Source organism: Electrona antarctica (assembly GCF_951216825.1).
Source record: "Electrona antarctica genome assembly, chromosome: 8".
NCBI lineage: Eukaryota > Metazoa > Chordata > Actinopteri > Myctophiformes > Myctophidae > Electrona > Electrona antarctica.
The window spans coordinates 26881346-26903555 of NC_136789.1; the positions used below are offsets into that span (position 1 = coordinate 26881346).

The 22210-nt window shown below is 46.9% G+C and overlaps 1 protein-coding gene across 1 annotated transcript in view; it reads left to right on the top strand.

Moving 5' to 3' along the window:
* smad9 (SMAD family member 9) overlaps nt 1-22210 on the top strand; it is a gene marked incomplete at its 3' end in the record, with an annotated part of 43082 nt that overhangs the window by 110 nt on the left and 20762 nt on the right. Inside the window, exons 2-6 of the mRNA XM_079508416.1 lie at nt 2073-2728; nt 3281-3496; nt 11582-11872; nt 13101-13208; nt 19292-19513. Coding sequence (XP_079364542.1) covers nt 2533-2728; nt 3281-3496; nt 11582-11872; nt 13101-13208; nt 19292-19513 — 1033 coding nt within the window. The 5' untranslated portion in view covers nt 2073-2532. The remainder of the gene's footprint in view (nt 1-2072; nt 2729-3280; nt 3497-11581; nt 11873-13100; nt 13209-19291; nt 19514-22210) is intronic.

The window sequence follows — 22210 nt, forward strand, 5'->3', positions numbered from 1 at the left end:
TTCTGTCAATATGTATTCAAACACATTTTACTTCAAAGTTCTTATTAGGTTATTCGGTTGTTGTTGTTTTTGTCCTCCTCTTCTTTGTTTTTCCTTTTTGCGCTGCCGTAGCCAGCTACTTCTTCAATGAATATTGATAACTCAAATCACTTGCTCGCACTGATTCTCGTGTATTTTTCGCCTATGCAGCACAATATGCAATAATAATATAGCCTGATACGAATGGTTGAGACTCAGAGCAAAGTGTGTAATGTAGATAGATCTACTGAAATGAAGTGATTTAAAAGATCAATGGATATGGATGTTTTCTCTATAGCCATGTGGTCGTTTGACTCAATGTAGCTTTATAGTTACTTATGTGTAGCCTATGATCTTCTCGTGACATTAATGCATTGTGCTAAAACAATTATTAATTAATTAACATGTACCCATTATTATTTTCGTTGTTGAAACAGTGGTTTATAGCTGAATATGTATAGGTGAGTCCTGATCGGTCGTGTATAAGTGAACAATATATGTGGGTGTGTATTGGTTAAGAGTCCAATATACTCCTATAGGCTTTAGGGGGAAACTAGTAAAACTACGTTGCATTGTATTGCAGTAGTAGAAAGGAAACGGTGGTGTGTTTACTTTTGGGGGGCGGCAGCCCGGCAGGATGATAATGCATTAGGTAATTAGCCTATCTGGGCTCGTAGACTGACTGACGCCACCGTCATGCGGGAGCAGCTGCGCACTGATGCCGCATAGGAATGAGAGAGAGAGAGGCTCTCACTGTCACCGTGAAGGGAATCTCTCTCTCTCTCTCTCTCTCTCTCTCTCTCTATCTCTCTCTCTCTATCTCGTGTCTTGGCTGATGTGGAAAGTGTTTTTCATTCACATGTTTCTGAGAAGCGGAGTATAGTAACTACTATACAGACAGACAGACAGACAGACAGCGAGCTGTAGCTGCAGTTGAATGGAGCCTGCATGTCGATATTTTACCTCCTGCACTGTCCTTGTGTTGTTATAATAAACCGAGGCATTCCAGCCCAAGTCAGCCCCGTGTGTGAGTGTGTGTGTGTGTGTGTGTGTGTGTGTGTACTTGGATTGGACAACTGCACACGCATGCATGTGTCAGACTCAATTTACAAAAGGCTGTACCCCTCCAACTGTATATAGTTTCCCCATTTTCAACTGTTTTTATTGTATTGTTGTGACACTTGCTTTGGCAATGTACGTTTTCTCATGCCAATAAATCTCCTTTGAATTGAAGTGTGTGTGTGCGTGTGTGAGAGAGAGAGAGTGAGAGAGCATGTGTGTGTTGTCTTGGATGGGACACTGTAAGTGCAAGTTGTCAACTGACATGGATGTATGACCTTTGCCATGGGCCACTATTCAGAAGTCGACCTTTTGGATGATTACATGAAAAAAGGCAAGCAGACATTGTGAGTGTGATCTAGTGGACACATGCATGGCCCCTCTCTCTCTCTCTCTCTCTCTCTCTCTCTCTCTCCTGTTCTCTTGTGATGCGTTCTGGCCAGACAGCATGGCTCCTGGGTGTTAGTGGCATGAGGCGAGCCTGCAGACAAATCACCATGGAAAGGACACTACCCCCCTTTTTATGACTAAGAGATGAGTGTGTGTGTGACCGTGTTGATCTGAAATCTCTCCAACAACGACTCTTCACACTTAAAAGAACACATAAATATCTTGACAGCTCTCTTCTGCCTGCAGTAATAATCTGCCTGTTTTTTGTGTCCATGTGGAAAATCCATTAGGTGCAAATAAGGTTCTGCATCACATCTTTTTTTTCAGTACTTTGAAAGTCTATCCCTACAGTCTAACCCCCAGAGCATCGAATCAGAGTGTGTTTGGCTTTTTGTGGTGTTTACGTTTGCTTTTAGTTGAGTCAGCCCATTCTCATCCCTTCCATCATTATAGCCTCACCCTAGAAACATGACATCGGTAGCTCCTGGGCTCAGTTCCCACTAATAAATTAAATCCCAGGTCCTTGTATTCCTCTATCTATAGTCTCCTAAACGGTCTCCCCGTTGTTTCATGCTGTTAATGCTGTCTCTCACTTCTCTTGCCAGATGATTGAAACCTGACCCGGACTCCTGGCTGCGCGAGGAATAACATTCCCTGTCGGAGCCTTCGTTTCGCCCGCTGTGAGATTCCCTTTCACTGCCCACGCAGAGAGAGAGAGAGAGATACTACAGACAGCGAGGAGGACTTAAAGGGTTTGCCGTGGCGCGGGCGGGCATCCATCCAAATCTTCCCTTTCGGTCAAAAAGCTCGCTCTTCTTCGCAGACCCTCGGAAGCAAAGCGGGAATAAAGAACAGAAAACAAGGAACCTTCTGTTTGCACAGACTCATCACACTACCTCTCTATCCTGTACTCTTTCCTACCCCTAGGTCTCTTGTTCTTTGATTCCTGACTGCCCTGCTCTGTTGCCCCTGCCCTTACGTGAACCCTGCACCCCCTTCACCCGTGCGTGCCCGGCCCGCATCACCCCCCCAACCCCTACCCTTCTGTTTAGTCATCCATCCAGCATGAACGCCACTACCTCCATCACCTCCCTCTTCTCCTTCACCAGCCCGGCTGTGAAGCGCCTGCTGGGATGGAAGCAAGGCGACGAGGAGGAGAAGTGGGCAGAGAAGGCAGTGGACTCTCTGGTGAAGAAGCTGAAGAAGAAGAAGGGAGCTATGGAGGAGTTGGAGAGAGCACTCAGCTGCCCCGGACAGCCTAGTGAGTGAAATCCTTGGTAGACAATAGAAAGAGTTGTCCACAAACATGTTCCTCAGAAGTCTGAAGCGATACTACATGTCAAAGACACACAAAATGTATAGGTCTTAAGCCGCAGACCCCCCTCCCCCCCACTTGAAATGATTTGGTGCCAGGGACCCCCATAAGAGAAGATCTTAGCTGTTAGATTTGATTAAGTACCGAATTCTACAACTGTCCGTCCTGTGGATTACATATCTAGCTGGCGTCCCTGGTATTTTGTGCATGCATCATAGGTGAAAACATGACATGCACAAACAGATCTGCATGCTCACAATGCATCACATCACGTTGTGAGCTTGTATACATGTAGATGTTCTGTAGTATAATTGTTACAGGGTGCACAGTTACCCCAGCCGTCTCATCAAGTGTTTATCAAGAGTATAGGATCCAGGTGGATCTGATCCTAGGCCAGGAACACACTTTCAACCTGCAGACAAATAAGGAAGCATGCTTGATGCCTAATGTATTTACTAACCCATTGATTAGTAAATGTTTCCTTTGGGCTTTTTACAGGCAAGTGCGTGACCATTCCTCGCTCGTTAGACGGGAGGCTGCAGGTGTCCCACAGGAAAGGCCTGCCCCATGTCATCTACTGCCGCGTGTGGCGCTGGCCCGACCTGCAGTCCCACCACGAGCTCAAAGCGCTGGAGTGCTGCGAGTTCCCCTTCGGAGCCAAGCAGAAGGACATCTGCATCAACCCCTACCACTACAGGCGTGTAGAGACCCCAGGTAGGCAAGGACGCACAGAGGCCCTTTTTACATCAAAACTACTTTGGTCCTAGAACTGGTTCCATTCTAGATTCGCAGGACCGTCCGCAAACCGGGCGAAGTGTCCATTTCATGGGGTAAATTAAATTGTCAATGGCAGTTAGTTATCCCTTTTCTTTTCTTTTTCATGATGATTTTATCTTGCTTTTGCTATTACTTACATTGCCACTGCATCTTCCCACCTGCAGAATAGTGACACGCCCATCATTGATTCCCAGTTCAGGGCAAGAAGTATATTTTGGTTCCGGTTCCGAACCAACTTTAAAGGTTCTGAATCTGAACCAATGCATTTGCAGTGGAAACACTCTGAACTGGTTCAAATTCAGGTTAGAAAAAAGAACGGAAGCGGTGAACGAGGGGCCTACACAGTGAAGAAGACGGGGAGAGACAGAAGCGGTGAACGAGGGGCCTGCACAGTGAAGAAGACAGAGAGACAGAAGCGGTGAACGAGGGGCCTGCACAGTGAAGAAGACAGAGAGACAGAAGCGGTGAACGAGGGGCCTGCACAGTGAAGAAGACAGGGAGAGACAGAAGCGGTGAACGAGGGGCCTGCACAGTGAAGAAGACAGGGAGAGACAGAAGCGGTGAACGAGGGGCCTGCACAGTGAAGAAGACAGAGAGACAGAAGCGGTGAACGAGGGGCCTGCACAGTGAAGAAGACAGAGAGAGACAGAAGCGGTGAACGAGGGGCCTGCACAGTGAAGAAGACAGAGAGAGACAGAAGCGGTGAACGAGGGGCCTGCACAGTGAAGAAGACAGAGAGAGACAGAAGCGGTGAACGAGGGGCCTGCACAGTGAAGAAGACAGAGAGACAGAAGCGGTGAACGAGGGGCCTGCACAGTGAAGAAGACAGAGAGACAGAAGCGGTGAACGAGGGGCCTGCACAGTGAAGAAGACAGAGAGACAGAAGCGGTGAGCGAGGGGCCTGCACAGTGAAGAAGACAGAGGGCAATATTATGCGTGTCTTAAGTACCAGGTCTTATGACTTAACTTAAGACCTGGAGGCGTGGTCAATGCTGTTTGGCCACTCAGAATAGCCAAATGGCATTGATCACGCCTCCAGGTCTTAAGTTAAGTAATAAGACCTGGTACTTAAGACACGCATAATACTGCCCAGAGAGACAGAAGCGGTGAACGAGGGGCCTGCACAGTGAAGAAGACAGAGAGACAGAAGCGGTGAACGAGGGGCCTGCACAGTGAAGAAGACGGGGAGAGACAGAAGCGGTGAACGAGGGGCCTGCACAGTGAAGAAGACAGAGAGAGACAGAAGCGGTGAACGAGGGGCCTGCACAGTGAAGAAGACAGAGAGACAGAAGCGGTGAACGAGGGGCCTGCACAGTGAAGAAGACAGAGAGAGACAGAAGCGGTGAACGAGGGGCCTGCACAGTGAAGAAGACAGAGAGAGACAGAAGCGGTGAACGAGGGGCCTGCACAGTGAAGAAGACAGAGAGAGACAGAAGCGGTGAACGAGGGGCCTGCACAGTGAAGAAGACAGAGAGAGACAGAAGCGGTGAACGAGGGGCCTGCACAGTGAAGAAGACAGAGAGACAGAAGCGGTGAACGAGGGGCCTGCACAGTGAAGAAGACAGAGAGAGACAGAAGCGGTGAACGAGGGGCCTGCACAGTGAAGAAGACAGAGGGCAATATTATGCGTGTCTTAAGTACCAGGTCTTATGACTTAACTTAAGACCTGGAGGCGTGGTCAATGCTGTTTGGCCACTCAGAATAGCCAAATGGCATTGATCACGCCTCCAGGTCTTAAGTTAAGTAATAAGACCTGGTACTTAAGACACGCATAATACTGCCCAGAGAGACAGAAGCGGTGAACGAGGGGCCTGCACAGTGAAGAAGACAGGGAGAGACAGAAGCGGTGAACGAGGGGCCTGCACAGTGAAGAAGACAGAGAGACAGAAGCGGTGAACGAGGGGCCTGCACAGTGAAGAAGACAGAGAGACAGAAGCGGTGAACGAGGGGCCTCCACAGTGAAGAAGACAGAGAGACAGAAGCGGTGAACGAGGGGCCTACACAGTGAAGAAGACAGGGAGAGACAGAAGCGGTGAACGAGGGGCCTGCACAGTGAAGAAGACAGAGAGACAGAAGCGGTGAACGAGGGGCCTCCACAGTGAAGAAGACAGGGAGAGACAGAAGCGGTGAACGAGGGGCCTGCACAGTGAAGAAGACAGAGAGACAGAAGCGGTGAACGAGGGGCCTGCACAGTGAAGAAGACAGAGAGACAGAAGCGGTGAACGAGGGGCCTGCACAGTGAAGAAGACAGAGAGAGACAGAAGCGGTGAACGAGGGGCCTGCACAGTGAAGAAGACAGAGAGAGACAGAAGCGGTGAACGAGGGGCCTGCACAGTGAAGAAGACAGAGAGACAGAAGCGGTGAACGAGGGGCCTGCACAGTGAAGAAGACAGAGAGAGACAGAAGCCCGTGCCCGACGGTGTTGGGTGAAATCAACCGCTGATTCACCGCTAGTGTTCCACGTTGGCATCCAGTAGGAGTATAGGTGTTTGTCTCAAATGCTGTATAATTGTACTCTGCTAATCCCTCAACTCCCTACTTTGGTTAATTTCACCCCATTACGACTTTGAATGTGGGATATTAGACCTAAGGCTTGGCTGGCATGCTCAGCTCACAGGACTTGGTTTAATTGTAAACATGACTAATACGTTTACAATCTGCACAAAAGAACATCAGCACATTCTATTTTTGATACTTTACTGTGATGCCTGATGACTTTAGTATGATCAAGTAGGGCATTCATTTCCCCCCAAAAAACAAAAAGTTAAAATATGTATATAAAAGGATTCTGCTGAAAGCGACGATATAAAACAGTCCTCCCTGGGGTGTAGGACATTATTGAATCCAATAGCTGCCTATTACAGGTCAGTATGCCAGGAACAATAATGTAATGACAAAATTGTATTGTATTGTACTCTATATCAATAATCAGTATTTCATTTTATCAATTGGTTTTTCATTGTTTTGTATAAGCAGTGGCGTAAGCAGTAGTACATTTAATTTCTCTATACTATATGAAATCATCCATAACGTGTTAGTGTTTGCTTGTTCACAGAGAAGATTGTGTGCACATCTCAATGCCTACATTTAGGCCAGGTGCTGGATGTCCAGGCCTCAGGTAGATGCATGCCGGTGCACAGGGGGTCAGAGAGGTGCTGGATGTCCAGGCCTCAGGTAGATGCATGCCGGTGCACAGGGGGTCAGAGAGGTGCTGGATGTCCAGGCCTCAGGTAGATGCATGCCGGTGCACAGGGGGTCAGAGAGGTGCTGGATGTCCAGGCCTCAGGTAGATGCATGCCGGTGCACAGGGGGTCAGAGAGGTGCTGGATGTCCAGGCCTCAGGTAGATGCATGCCGGTGCACAGGGGGTCAGAGAGGTGCTGGATGTCCAGGCCTCAGGTAGATGCATGCCGGTGCACAGGGGGTCAGAGAGGTGCTGGATGTCCAGGCCTCAGGTAGATGCATGCCGGTGCACAGGGGGTCAGAGAGGTGCTGGATGTCCAGGCCTCAGGTAGATGCATGCCGGTGCACAGGGGGTCAGAGAGGTGCTGGATGTCCAGGCCTCAGGTAGATGCATGCCGGTGCACAGGGGGTCAGAGAGGTGCTGGATGTCCAGGCCTCAGGTAGATGCATGCCGGTGCACAGGGGGTCAGAGAGGTGCTGGATGTCCAGGCCTCAGGTAGATGCATGCCGGTGCACAGGGGGTCAGAGAGGTGCTGGATGTCCAGGCCTCAGGTAGATGCATGCCGGTGCACAGGGGGTCAGAGAGGTGCTGGATGTCCAGGCCTCAGGTAGATGCATGCCGGTGCACAGGGGGTCAGAGAGGTGCTGGATGTCCAGGCCTCAGGTAGATGCATGCCGGTGCACAGGGGGTCAGAGAGGTGCTGGATGTCCAGGCCTCAGGTAGATGCATGCCGGTGCACAGGGGGTCAGAGAGGTGCTGGATGTCCAGGCCTCAGGTAGATGCATGCCGGTGCACAGGGGGTCAGAGAGGTGCTGGATGTCCAGGCCTCAGGTAGATGCATGCCGGTGCACAGGGGGTCAGAGAGGTGCTGGATGTCCAGGCCTCAGGTAGATGCATGCCGGTGCACAGGGGGTCAGAGAGGTGCTGGATGTCCAGGCCTCAGGTAGATGCATGCCGGTGCACAGGGGGTCAGAGAGGTGCTGGATGTCCAGGCCTCAGGTAGATGCATGCCGGTGCACAGGGGGTCAGAGAGGTGCTGGATGTCCAGGCCTCAGGTAGATGCATGCCGGTGCACAGGGGGTCAGAGAGGTGCTGGATGTCAGGCATCAAGGCAAACATCAAAGAGGAGGAAAAACATCCACACACTAGTTTCTAGAGCTCCGAGACTTACTTTATTAAGAGGCAACAATTGCAACGTTTCGACCTACAGTCCTACAAGGTCTTCATCAGGCAAATATGAGTGTTTGCTTGTGTCATCTTTGGCAATATGATTTTGTCTGGCCATGTTAATAAGGCATCTTTAATTGAAAATAATAGACAGAGAGAGGAAGAGAGGGAGGAGAGGGCAAATGTACATGTATATGCGTGACCACTGGAGTTTATTACATCTTATCTCAAAGTGTATAACTGGTGTGGTTTGCACGGGTGTTCAAATATCTTTCACGAGTTATGTGGTGAATGTGTTGGCTTCTGTCAGGCCCTGTGATCACAGTGCTGCTGTCAGGCCCTGTGCGATCACAGTGCTGCTCCTTCTGTCAGGCCCTGTGATCACAGTGCTGCTGTCAGGCCCTGTGCGATCACAGTGCTGCTCCTTCTGTCAGGCCCTGTGCGATCACAGTGCTGCTCCGCGCTGTCAGGCCCTTCTGTCAGGCCCTGTGCGATCACAGGCCCTGTGTGATCACAGTGCTGCTCCTTCTGTCAGGCCCTGTGCGATCACAGGCCCTGTGTGATCACAGTGCTGCTCCTTCTGTCAGGCCCTGTGCGATCACAGTGCTGCTCCGTGCTGGTGGTCAGTGTTCTTCTGTCAGGCCCTGTGCGATCACAGTGCTGCTCCGTGCTGGTGGTCAGGCTTCTGTCAGGCCCTGTGCGATCACAGTGCTGCTCCGTGCTGGTGGTCAGTGTTGGCTCCCTGTGCGATCACAGTGCTGCTCCGCGCTGGTGGTCAGTGTTGGCTCCCTGTGCGATCACAGTGCTGCTCCGTGCTGGTGGTCAGTGTTGGCTCCCTGTGCGATCACAGTGCTGCTCCGCGCTGGTGGTCAGTGTTGGCTCCCTGTGCGATCACAGTGCTGCTCCGTGCTGGTGGTCAGTGTTGGCTCCCTGTGCGATCACAGTGCTGCTCCGCGCTGGTGGTCAGTGTTGGCTCCCTGTGCGATCACAGTGCTGCTCCGCGCTGGTGGTCAGTGTTGTTTGGTTTTCTATAAAGGCTAGCAGTTCAGAAATACGGACATCTGATCTAATCACGCCGTTTCTCCACTAGATTTGCAGTAATTTGATATTTCACAACAGGATCTGTCTCTCTCTCTCTCTCTCTCTCTCTCTCTCTCTCTCTCTCTCTCTCTCTATCTCTCTCCCTCTCTCTCTCTCTCTCTATCTCTATCTCTCTCTCTCTCTATCTCTATCTATTTCCCTCTCTCTCTCTCTCTCTCTCTATCTCTATCTCTATCTCTATCTCTCTCTCTCTCTCTCTCTCTCTCTCTCTCTCTCTCTCTCTCTCTCTCTCTCTCTCTCTCTATCTCTCTCTATCTCTATCTCTATCTCTCTATCTCTCTCTCTCTCTCTCTCTCTCTCTCTCTTTCCCTCTTACCTTCTTCCAAGCCTCTGTCTGTATCTCTATTTCCTCCATCTCTGCCTCTTTCTTTCTTTCTTTCATTCTTTCTTGTACTGTAGATCTGCTACTTTCATTAGTTTGGGTCCCTCCCTGACAAACATCTAATTTCTATTTTGGGTCTTGACTCTTGAGCTAAAACGTGGTTTTAGCTCAAGGGAACCACTGATAGAATGTGATGTGTTGTGACTTGGGCACAGGGATGTTTTATGTAGCATCCACTAGGAGCCCGCAGGTCAGGTAGATGCATGCCGGGGGGGTCAGAGAGAGGACTAGCTGTGTCCAGGCCTCAGGTAGATGCATGCCGGGGGGGTCAGAGAGAGGACTAACTGTGTCCAGGCCTCAGGTAGATGCATGCCGGGGGGGTCAGAGAGAGGACTAGCTGTGTCCAGGCCTCAGGTAGATGCATGCCGGGGGGGTCAGAGAGAGGACTAACTGTGTCCAGGCCTCAGGTAGATGCATGCCGTGGGGGTCAGAGAGAGGACTAGCTGTGTCCAGGCCTCAGGTAGATGCATGCCGGGGGGGTCAGAGAGAGGACTAACTGTGTCCAGGCCTCAGGTAGATGCATGCCGGGGGGGTCAGAGAGAGGACTAACTGTGTCCAGGCCTCAGGTAGATGCATGCCGGGGGGGTCAGAGAGAGGACTAACTGTGTCCAGGCCTCAGGTAGATGCATGCCGGGGGGGTCAGAGAGAGGACTAGCTGTGTCCAGGCCTCAGGTAGATGCATGCCGGGGGGGTCAGAGAGAGGACTAGCTGTGTCCAGGCCTCAGGTAGATGCATGCCGGGGGGTCAGAGAGAGGACTAACTGTGTCCAGGCCTCAGGTAGATGCATGCCGGGGGGGTCAGAGAGAGGACTAACTGTGTCCAGGCCTCAGGTAGATGCATGCCGGGGCACAGAACTGATTTTTCCGAGCAGAAAGAAATAATAACGCCCTCGTCTTTCTAATGCCCAGATTTGTAATGCCTCATTAAGACCCAGTGGGCTAATGACCTGCTCATTAAGACCCAGTGGGCTAATGACCTGCTCATTAAGACCCAGTGGGCTAATGACCTGCTTTGAGTTCCTGAGCCAAAATGTAATAGTCCATGTATAGCCTTGGAAGCACGTCGTTACATAATCATTATGGTTGGCCAGAGCCTTCGGTTGTTTATGCTCCAACTCAAATAAAGGTTTGGTGTAGAGGAGGAAAGGTTCATCTCTCTCTCAGCCAAGGTGTCCTTGGCCTGAAAAATACTGAAGACCTCGAAACTATGGTCTTATAGAGCTTCGCTTCCCTCCCGAGTGAATTCCCTGTTCATTTTCCTCATAGACTTTTCAAAAAGTATTTGTATAAAGACGTTTACACCGGGGACAAAGCCAACTCGAGTTGCGACAAATCATGACAGTAAACACAATGTTTTGGGCCGATCAAATAATTTGTAAGAAGAAAAACATGGCAGGATAGAACACTTTTTGTTTTGTTTTTCGTCTTACAAATTATTTGATCAGCGAAAAACATTGTGTTTATTGTCGTGATGTGTCACGACTCGAGTTGGCTTTGTCCGTGGCGTAATCGTCTTTAAATAAATACTTTTTGAAAAGTCTATGAGGAAAATGAATGAGGAATTCACTTCTGGTTCTAGCGTCGTCATGAAAGGGGGCGGGACTGCGACACTCTATATGGGCTTACATGTAACGTTTACGTGCAAAGCCATATACCATATACCATAGTATACATTGTAAACAAAGAAGAAAAAAGCTGCCGAAGCAGACAACCCACAACACTCCGGGTTAGAGAGAAAAAAAATCCTTCTAGGTGCAACTTGCAAGGCTCGACGATACATGATAGAAAGAAGGAAAATGCCAGCACTTAATAATATGTCCTTTTCACGTGATTTATTTCCCTCTGGCGAGCAGACAATAAGATAAAGATAAAGAAACTTTATTGTCCATTAAATTGACATAAAATGGAAATGCGTCGTCTTTGGCACACCGGCAGTAAGTTACAACAATAAAACATTACAAAAAAGGGTGCATTAAAATACTATATAAAATGCATTCACATGGACACAGCAACAGTGATCATTAACAGTGGGGATTAGGTGAACTATTTAAACATTTTCTTATTTAAAATGTCCACAGCAGTTGGCACAAACGAATCTGTCTCTCTGTCTCTCCCTCTCTCTCTCTCACTCTCTCCCTCTCTCTCTCCCTCTCTCTCCCTCCCTCCCCCCCCCCCCCCCCCCCCCTCCAGTCCTCCCTCCGGTGTTGGTGCCTCGCCACAGTGAGTTCAACCCGCAGCACAGCCTGCTGGCCAAGTTCAGGAACGCGTCGCTGCACAACGAGCCGCTGATGCCGCAGAACGCCACCTACCCCGACTCCTTCCCTCCCCTACCGTGCACCTCCTCCTTCCCGTCCTCGTCCTCCCCCGCCGCCTCCTCGTCCTCCCTCACCCAGTCCCCCCCGTCCTCCTCCTCCTCTTCGCAGAGTTACCCCAACTCCCCCAACAGCGGAGCGGAGCCCGGCAGCCCGTACCACATCACAGGTACATATATACTGTACACCAGTGGTTCCAGAAGTGGGGTCCGGGGACCCCCAGGGGTCCTTGATGGAGTTCCAGGGGGTACCCAGCTAAATGATAGTTTGGAACCAAATGGGTCTGTAACTGTGAGTGTGAGTGTACACTCACAGAGAGTGTACAAATACATTTGTACACTCTCAGAGTTAAATTAACAGTGATTTTACAATATAAATTGGGGGTCCCAGAGATAGAAATGCCATTAAATGGGGGTCCGTAGACTAATGTATTGTTCTGTGTTTGCTGTATGTTGCTGGACCCCCTCGAAAACGAGATGATACATCTCAAGGGAATATCCTTTTCTCAATAAAGGTTCAATAATAATGCATGTCAAACTGGGGGTCCTTGAAATTAAACTGGTTGAGAATCACTGCTAGAGCCGTGAAAATCTTCTCTTATGGGGGTCCCTGGCATGTCTTTTCAAATGGGGGTCCGCGGGATAATTAGTGTCAATTTGGGGGTCCTTGACATGGAAAAGTTTGGGAACCAGTGCTGTACACCAGGGTTTCTCAACGTTTTTGGCCGGGGACCCCCGGAAATGCTTTGGCAATGTCTCTGTCTTTTCTTTTTTTTTTTTTTATATAATTTGGGGACCCCCCAAAATAATTTGGCGACCCCCCGAGGGGTCGCGACCCACGGGTTGAGAACCCCTGCTGTACACGACCGGAAGGTCAGCAAGAAATGGTTCCAATAAATCCAGTGGAGGAAAATGTACTTCATTTGGTTTTTGTTAAGTAAGTAATGTTAATTATGTAATATATTAATAATATAATATTATGTTAAGTGATGAAGGCTGGGTAGCAGAAACGTGTGTTCATTTGACAAGTAGAGAACTAATAAAAGAGTGTAGTCTCGCGTAGAGCTGTCATGAGTAATTATAAAGCGGAAGTGGAGCCTCCTCACCACTTCTGTTTCGTCTTTACAGTCGCGCACATTTATCCTAACATAAATAGAAAACATCTAAGCATATATAGCTTGTTGCTTAGCAGAAAAGGAAATAAAAAAATAAGCTCTAAAGATATTTTAAAATATATTTTCGTGAACGGAAATGGCAGCTTCCGTTATTCAGCTCATGGGGGCTATACTGTAGCATTCGGAGATTGTGGAATAGTTGTCTGGCTACGCTAGACTACTCTGAGTGCAACCCATTACCTTTTATACACAACATTGAAGTCCCTCTTCTCTTCCATGGCAGCGGAGACCCCCCCACCCCCATACAGCATGATGGAGACCAGCCCTCAGGAAGACGTCAAGCCCAGCAACACTCACCCACAGAAACTGATCCTCTCAACGCCCAACAGAGGTATACTGTATAGCAAAGTCAAAGTCATACGATTTGTCACACACGTTACCGGCGGTGAAATCTGCTCTCCGCATTTGACCCATCTCTTGGAGCGGTGAGCCGCAGCGTGCGCCACGCTCGGGAATCATTTGATTAGTTGATTTGACGCCCCAATCCAATCCATTGATGCCGAGTGCCAAGCAGGGAGGCATCGGGTCCCATTTTTACAGTCTTTGGTATGACCCGGTCCGGGATCGAACCCCCGACCTCCCAGTTTCAGGGCGGACACTCTAACCACAAGGCCACTGTCTGGTCATCCCTCACACACATACACAACATGCTACATGTACAACTCTCCACGCAGACTGTAACACACATTATACTGTTGGCAGTTACTTAAAGGACCACTTCACTACTTTTCAACCTATCTTCATAGCTAGTCCTCACTAATGATAATCATAAAATAGCACTTTTCTTTTCGCCTTCTCGTTCTGTGTCTCATAGGAGGGCTGTGGGCAGTTCAGAAACCAGTCTGTGTCTCATAGGAGGGCTGTGGACAGTTCAGAAACCAGTCTGTGTCTCATAGGAGGGCTGTGGGCAGTTCAGAAACCAGTCTGTGTCTCATAGGAGGGCTGTGGGCAGTTCAGAAACCAGTCTGTGTCTCATAGGAGGGCTGTGGGCAGTTCAGAAACCAGTCTGTGTCTCATAGGACGGCTGTGGGCAGTTTAGAAACCAGTTTGTGTCTCATAGGAGGGCTGTGGGCAGTTCAGAAACCAGTCTGTGTCTCATAGGAGGGCTGTGGGCAGTTTAGAAACCAGTCTGTGTGAGGGCTGTGGGCAGTTCAGAAACCAGTCTGTGTCTCATAGGAGGGCTGTGGGCAGTTTAGAAACCCGTCCATTGATGGGGAATCCAAGCTAATAGAAACTGCAGGCTTTCTATTCCTGAAACGTTGCAATGCGAAAATGGAAGCCACCGTTCTCACGATAATACAAATCTAAAAAGAAATTCAAAACAATCTTGTTTAAAAAAAAATCTGTCTAACGATGATGTCACTGGTGGACAGGTTTCTGAACTGCCCACAGCCCTCCTATGAGACACAGACAGAGTAGAAAAGAATAGTGGTATTTTATCATGAACATTAGTGAGGAGTGAAGACCAATTATATGAAGATATATGAAGAAAAGTGATGAAGTGGTCCTTTAAAGGGTAAGACCACTTTTGTAGAGGTTTTGGTTGTGTAGTTACCTTGTAGAGGTTTACCTTGTAGAGGTTTGGGTTGTGTAGTTACCTTGTAGAGGTTTACCTTGTAGAGGTTTGGGTTGTGTAGTTACCTTGTAGAGGTTTGGGTTGTGTAGTTACCTTGTAGAGGTTTGGGTTGTGTAGTTACCTTGTAGAGGTTTGGGTTGTGTAGTTACCTTGTAGAGGTTTGGGTTGTGTAGTTACCTTGTAGAGGTTTGGGTTGTGTAGTTACCTTGTGGAGGTTTTGGTTGTGTAGTCACCTTGTAGAGGTTTGGGTTGTGTAGTTACCTTGTAGAGGTTTGGGTTGTGTAGTTACCTTGTAGAGGTTTGGGTTGTGTAGTTACCTTGTAGAGGTTTGGGTTGTGTAGTTACCTTGTGGAGGTTTTGGTTGTGTAGTCACCTTGTAGAGGTTTGGGTTGTGTAGTTACCTTGTAGAGGTTTGGGTTGTGTAGTCACCTTGTAGAGGTTTGGGTTGTGTAGTCACCTTGTAGAGGTTTGGGTTGTGTAGTCACCTTGTAGAGGTTTGGGTTGTGTATAGTTACCTTGTAGAGGTTTGGGTTGTGTAGTTACCTTGTAGAGGTTTGGGTTGTGTAGTTACCTTGTAGAGGTTTGGGTTGTGTAGTTACCTTGTAGAGGTTTACCTTGTAGAGGTTTGGGTTGTGTAGTTACCTTGTAGAGGTTTGGGTTGTGTAGTTACCTTGTAGAGGTTTGGGTTGTGTAGTTACCTTGTAGAGGTTTGGGTTGTGTAGTTACCTTGTAGAGGTTTGGGTTGTGTAGTTACCTTGTAGAGGTTTGGGTTGTGTAGTTACCTTGTAGACGTTTGGGTTGTGTAGTTACCCTGTAGAGGTTTGGGTTGTGTAGTTACCTTGTAGAGGTTTGGGTTGTGTAGTTACCTTGTGGAGGTTTTGGTTGTGTAGTCACCTTGTAGAGGTTTGGGTTGTGTAGTTACCTTGTAGAGGTTTGGGTTGTGTAGTCACCTTGTAGAGGTTTTGGTTGTGTAGTTACCTTGTAGAGGTTTGGGTTGTGTAGTCACCTTGTAGAGGTTTGGGTTGTGTAGTTACCTTGTAGAGGTTTGGGTTGTGTAGTTACCTTGTAGAGGTTTGGGTTGTGTAGTTACCTTGTAGAGGTTTGGGTTGTGTAGTTACCTTGTAGAGGTTTGGGTTGTGTAGTTACCTTGTGGAGGTTTTGGTTGTGTAGTCACCTTGTAGAGGTTTGGGTTGTGTAGTTACCTTGTAGAGGTTTGGGTTGTGTAGTCACCTTGTAGAGGTTTGGGTTGTGTAGTTACCTTGTAGAGGTTTGGGTTGTGTAGTCACCTTGTAGAGGTTTGGGTTGTGTAGTTACCTTGTAGAGGTTTGGGTTGTGTAGTCACCTTGTAGAGGTTTGGGTTGTGTAGTCACCTTGTAGAGGTTTGGGTTGTGTAGTTACCTTGTAGAGGTTTGGGTTGTGTAGTCACCTTGTAGAGGTTTGGGTTGTGTAGTTACCTTGTAGAGGTTTGGGTTGTGTAGTTACCTTGTAGAGGTTTGGGTTGTGTAGTTACCTTGTAGAGGTTTGGGTTGTGTAGTTACCTTGTAGAGGTTTGGGTTGTGTAGTTACCTTGTAGAGGTTTACCTTGTAGAGGTTTGGGTTGTGTAGTTACCTTGTAGAGGTTTGGGTTGTGTAGTTACCTTGTAGAGGTTTGGGTTGTGTAGTTACCTTGTAGAGGTTTCGGTTGTGTAGTTACCTTGTAGAGGTTTGGGTTGTGTAGTTACCTTGTAGAGGTTTGGGTTGTGTAGTTACCTTGTAGAGGTTTGGGTTGTGTAGTTACCTTGTAGAGGTTTGGGTTGTGTAGTTACCTTGTGGAGGTTTTGGTTGTGTAGTCACCTTGTAGAGGTTTGGGTTGTGTAGTTACCTTGTAGAGGTTTGGGTTGTGTAGTCACCTTGTAGAGGTTTGGGTTGTGTAGTTACCTTGTAGAGGTTTGGGTTGTGTAGTTACCTTGTAGAGGTTTGGGTTGTGTAGTTACCTTGTAGAGGTTTGGGTTGTGTAGTCACCTTGTAGAGGTTTGGGTTGTGTAGTTACCTTGTAGAGGTTTGGGTTGTGTAGTCACCTTGTAGAGGTTTTGGTTGTGTAGTTACCTTGTAGAGGTTTGGGTTGTGTAGTCACCTTGTAGAGGTTTGGGTTGTGTAGTTACCTTGTAGAGGTTTGGGTTGTGTAGTTACCTTGTAGAGGTTTGGGTTGTGTAGTTACCTTGTAGAGGTTTGGGTTGTGTAGTTACCTTGTAGAGGTTTGGGTTGTGTAGTTACCTTGTAGAGGTTTACCGTGGGAGGAAAACGGCCTCACAAACGTGATGAGGTCAGCACATTTGGTCAAGTGGATATGGCCTAATTTATACCAAGGAGTTTTGTTTGTGCAAAACTAATGCTTGGAATGGATTCAGAATCATGAAAACCCCCTAGTTTCATATGTCACATGCTACTTAAAGAATTATGAAATTTGGACTTTTTTGCCTTATATAGGATGTTAAGGGTATGGTCACATATTATGCTAATAACTCAATTTCTCACGGGAGTTGAATTTCAAACTTTTAGTATATGTTATTAGACACCTTTAGAAACACATTGGTGAAGAAATTTCTTGGTAACGATTTAGTTCCCAGATTGGTCAAATACCTGATAAAATGCCCTTACTATAGAATATGATTACAGTTTTAACTAGAACTGCACTCTGTCGAGTGCCTACTTGCTTGTTGCACTCAAGTAGGCCATAAATGGCCTACTAGTGCGCAAGCAGAGCGCGCAAGTACTGTCGACCGCTACAAACTGTCAAATCTCAGCTATGTATATGTCATTTGTGATTAGCGGTATAATGTGGTTACTTTGCGTATGCCCCGGTTGATCGTAGCAGCATATGACGTCAGGGTATAACTGGTACAACTAGCTCTCAATGATGACGTAATAAAGATGTGGATTAAAGGACCCAATGCCAGGGTGTAATTGGTTTTCGATGGTGACGTAATGACGATATGTTTTAGTGTCGGGAGGATTAAAGGTAATGCCCCTATGTATACATGTATGTAATCTGACACCACTGCCATATCAAGCACAAGTAGTCATTACGTCATACGCTGGCACGGCGCATACACATCAAACGGCGACATATGCATCGAAGCGCTGGACGAAAACTATTACTTGCATGCTCTGTTTGCGCAAGTAATGAATCACAATGGCATGTTCCAAGTTCGCTAGTAGAGAAGGTTTAACAGTGAAAATCGGCGGTTCAATGAAGAATGGGAAAAATCTCAGTGTTCACTTAAAGTGGCATGCGTTTTGGGTAAGCACAAACGGCAAGCCATTCTCTGATGTAGAAATGAAATAATGTTTGACTGAACCGATGGGAACCATGTTTGAAGGCAAAGAGGAAATGGGACAGCTAAAATAAAGCAAATCCCACTCTCAGATTCCACTGCAACCAATGTACTGTATGGTGATTTGTCCAAACATGGAATACAAAATGCACTAATGCAGAGTGCATTTAACTAGCAGTGAAGGAGTCCACTGACACCACTGTTGCTCAGTTGCTGGTGTTTGTGAGGTATCATCCATCCATCCATCCATCTTCAACCGCTTATGCGTAGTCGGGTTGCAGGGGTGAGGCATTATGATGAGGCAAAGGGCGAGTTTATTGAAGATGTGTTGGGATTGTTGAACCTCAGTGGACAATGTCTTGGTAACCAAATGTGCTATTTATCTTAACGAGGCTACTTTATCTTATTAAGCAGGCACAACTTGACAAAATAAAAGTCTTCTTTGTACTTCCTCAAAACAATACCTCTCATTATTTGCTGTGAATTCCTGGAGGGGAATAAATCATTGTTTGGTTGGGAGGGGATCTGATTTGTATAAGCTTGGTTTGACTGTATAAACAGGCAAGAGCCCCGCTCTCTGCTGTGTGGCACGCGCATGGGACCAGACCTTAGACTTTTTCAAAAAGTATTTGTGGATCTTCAACATTTCTAGTTGAGGACCCCTGCTCTATATTGTCTGAATGAACTTTGTTTGTGTTTGATTACGTACTAGAAATTGTGACTTTGAGAGCTGTTTCAGTGTATGTACAATGTAAATCAATGAGGAGCATATTTTGAATTATCAATTTCTAATCACTGCGACAACGATTCAAACTGAAAACCTCAACGTAAAATGACAGAAGGCCATTTCACCACGTCTTCCTTGCAGTGTTGATTTCGTCGACTAAAACTAAGACGAAACATCGTCGACTAGCTTTTTCCACTGACGAAAACTAAATGGAAACTACATGAAAACTAAGCTAAACTAAGCTAACTTAGCTAAAACTAAGAGTAAATATATTGACAATTTAGTCAACAAATAAAAACTATACTCAAATGTTAGGAAGGGACTAGTGGACAAGAGATCCAGTATAAGTCATTTTACAATTAGTTGCATGCTGAAAATAGCAGATCTACAAGCTCACAGCTATCGCTCCGGTTCAGTCTTTAACCCATTCTGGGCGGGAACCCCTTTTGGTGTTTTAAGCATTGTTATGCTTTAGCTGTTGAAAAATCTACAAACTTGTAGGTCTGCTATTTTTCAAAACCGTGAAAATGTGGCGCAAATTTGGAATATATATTCTTTCAGAACTAACGCCCTGGAACAACATATTTTCAGATGGGGGGGGGGGCGGAGGCCAATTACATATAATTTTGGGGGTCATTGACATGAAATATTGAGCACCACTGATACAGAAACATAGGAATTTCAGCAAACTGTCAGAATTTAGAAGACATTGTTTTGTTTAATTTCGACGTCAGAGGTCTAAATCATGGGTTAATACTCTATATGGTCTTCCCCGTGGTGTCGTTCCCGTGTTGCAGAGCTGCGCCCGGTGTGCTACGAGGAGCCCGAGTACTGGTGCTCCATAGCGTACTACGAGCTCAACAACCGCGTGGGCGAGACCTTCCACGCCTCGTCCCGCAGCGTCCTGGTGGACGGCTTCACGGACCCGTCCAACAACAAGAACCGCTTCTGCCTCGGCCTGCTGTCCAACGTCAACCGCAACTCCACCATCGAACACACGCGCAGGCACATAGGCAAAGGTAAAAACTAAGGCAAAAGTGTGTGTGTGTGTGTGTGTGTGTGTGTGTGTGTGTGTGTGTGTGTGTGTGTGTGTGTGTGTGTGTGTGTGTGTGTGTGTGTTAGGGCATTAAGCAACTAGTCGAAGTAAATCCACTAGTTGACCTTTTTGGTACTAGTTGACTAGTTGATACAAAAAATAAAAAATATTTTTTTTTCCCCCCCGATTTTGTAGGCCTCAAGATCAGGTAGATTATAGTTATAGTCACCAATGTACACAGTTTTTAAATATTTATTTCCAAAAAAACTACAATATATATGAACCTTTATTGAGAAAGGATATCCCCTTGAGATGTCACATCTCGTTTTCGAGGGGGTCCAGCAACATACAGCAAATACAGAGCAATACAATAGACAGAAATGTTACAACAAATACATCCATGCATTACAAAACAAAACAAAACAGAAAGCTCTCCCAAGTTGGCCGCTCCCACCCGACCTAATCACCCCGAAAATAAGGCACTTAATGCATCATGGTACTCATATAGTGGACATAGATCACGAATCAGAAATCAAAAATCAAAAACAAACTGTTACAGATACAATAGGTAGTTAAATGACTAGTGAATGCCCTAGTGTGTGTGTGCATGCGTGCGTGTCACCTTGTGTACATGTGGCCGTCTTGGCAACCGTGTGTGCGAGTACGGTTCTCAAAGTGGGTTAATATAGTGTCACAAATCATTATAACCACTGTACGTATCCATTTATATGTTGGCTATTCAACAATAGCAGAACTACAAGATAACAGCGCTTCGCTTTGTGCCACACTTCGAGCTTGTACATCTGCTATTTTTTAACATTGCTGAAAAATATTGTTATATTTTGTTCTCTTCTGGGGGTCCCTGGCACAGAACATTTTCAGATGGGGTCCATTTTCAGATACAGATACAATTTGGGGGTCTTTGACCTGACAAAGTTTGAGAACCACTGTTCTAAACATCCCTTTCTTTACCTTTTTTCCCATTTAGAGTAGCCAGCTCAGTTATGTTGTTTTATTTATGTCTATTTTAGTAGCTACCTGCCTGTCAGGGACGAATAGTTTCCATAATCCTCATGGGGGCCCGTGCCGCCCCGCCTATTTACGCAGCACCCCTCTCTCTCTCTCTCTCTCTCTCTCTCTCTCTCTCTCGTGTGCGCAATGTCTGTGACTGTGAGACTGTGACACAGACGCTGTCAATAATATATAGCATAAATAATAGGCCAAATATAACACTTTCCCTCTATCTGTGACTGTGATCAGCTCCTCACACACATACCTACCTGGCAGGTTAAGCACCCAGATTAGCATTTCAATGCCTGATCTGCATGTGTACAAGGGACAGGCAACGCGGTCCACCCCCCACCACCCCCCGCCCCGGACAGTGAGGAAAACAGACGTGTTAAGGTGCCAGACTTGGATGGTTAGAGCGGCCTGGTCCAATTCCTCATGGGGGCCCTGGCCCCCCGGCCCCCACAGACTCTACGTCACTGCTGCCTGTAACACAAGCCTGCCAATGCTTATGTATCCAAAAGACAAAATGACAAACAAAAAAACATGCTAATTAGTATTTAACCCATTTAGACCTGAGGACGATTCTACAAATGCCTTCTGAATCCTGACAGTTTTCTGAATAACCCATGTTTCTGTGTCAGTTTCCATGTCAAGGACCCCAGAAACTATATCATGTTTCTATGTCAGTTTCCATGTCAAGGACCCCAGAAACTATATGTAATTGGCTGCCGACCCCCGTCCGAAAATATCTTGTTCCAGGGACGCCCCCAGAAGAAAAGATTCGAGTTAAAACGCTCGCTCTGAAAGAATATATTCAAAGATATTCAAAGATAGTGCACTCGGCACTCGGTGCCGCACTATGAGCTTGTAGATCTGCTATTTTTCAATAGCTAAAGTAGAACATAATGCTTCAACACCAAAAGGGGTTCCCGCCAAAAATGGGTTAAAGGTATATTCAGTGATTTCACTTAATTCAAATATCACTTCTTTTTTTGTTTTGTTGTGATAAACCTCCCTACTATAGAGTGTGCTGACCATATAAGGAGTTCCTCCCTGTCCCCAGTTAGTTAACCCCTGAGGGTTTTGTTTTTGGCTAGGTGGCAAAGCCTTCATCCAATCAGGATAGAGAAGGGCATGATCGAGCGGGGGCGGGCCTTGGTGTGTGTGCTGTCAATCATTGGAATACGCTCAGGCTCTCCTTCATTCTCTTGAGCAGGCCTCCAACTGTGTTGGTCTTTATCTCAACGAGATGAAAACTGAATACGTAAACATATGCAAATCCAATAATAACCACATTATAAAAACACTCCTCTGAAACAGGTTGATGACTACAAGTATTTGGGTTCATATATATCTTCTTCCCAAAAGGACTTTCAAACTAGGAAGGGTATGGCGTGGTCAGCCTGCAATGACATGCATAAGATCTGGTCATCCCAGCTTAGTAAGATGTTAAAAGTAAAAATATGTAGGACGACCGTTGAGCCGATTCTACTCTATGGCTCCGAGACATGGACACAAGAGAATCGGTTGGATGGCACTTACTGTACACCCGCCTTCTAATGAGAGCGCAAAATCTGTCTTGGAAGAGCCACCCATCGACTAATCTGATATACGGCAGCCTTCCCCGTGTTTCTTCACTAGTCCGATCCAGAAGAACACAGTTTGCCAG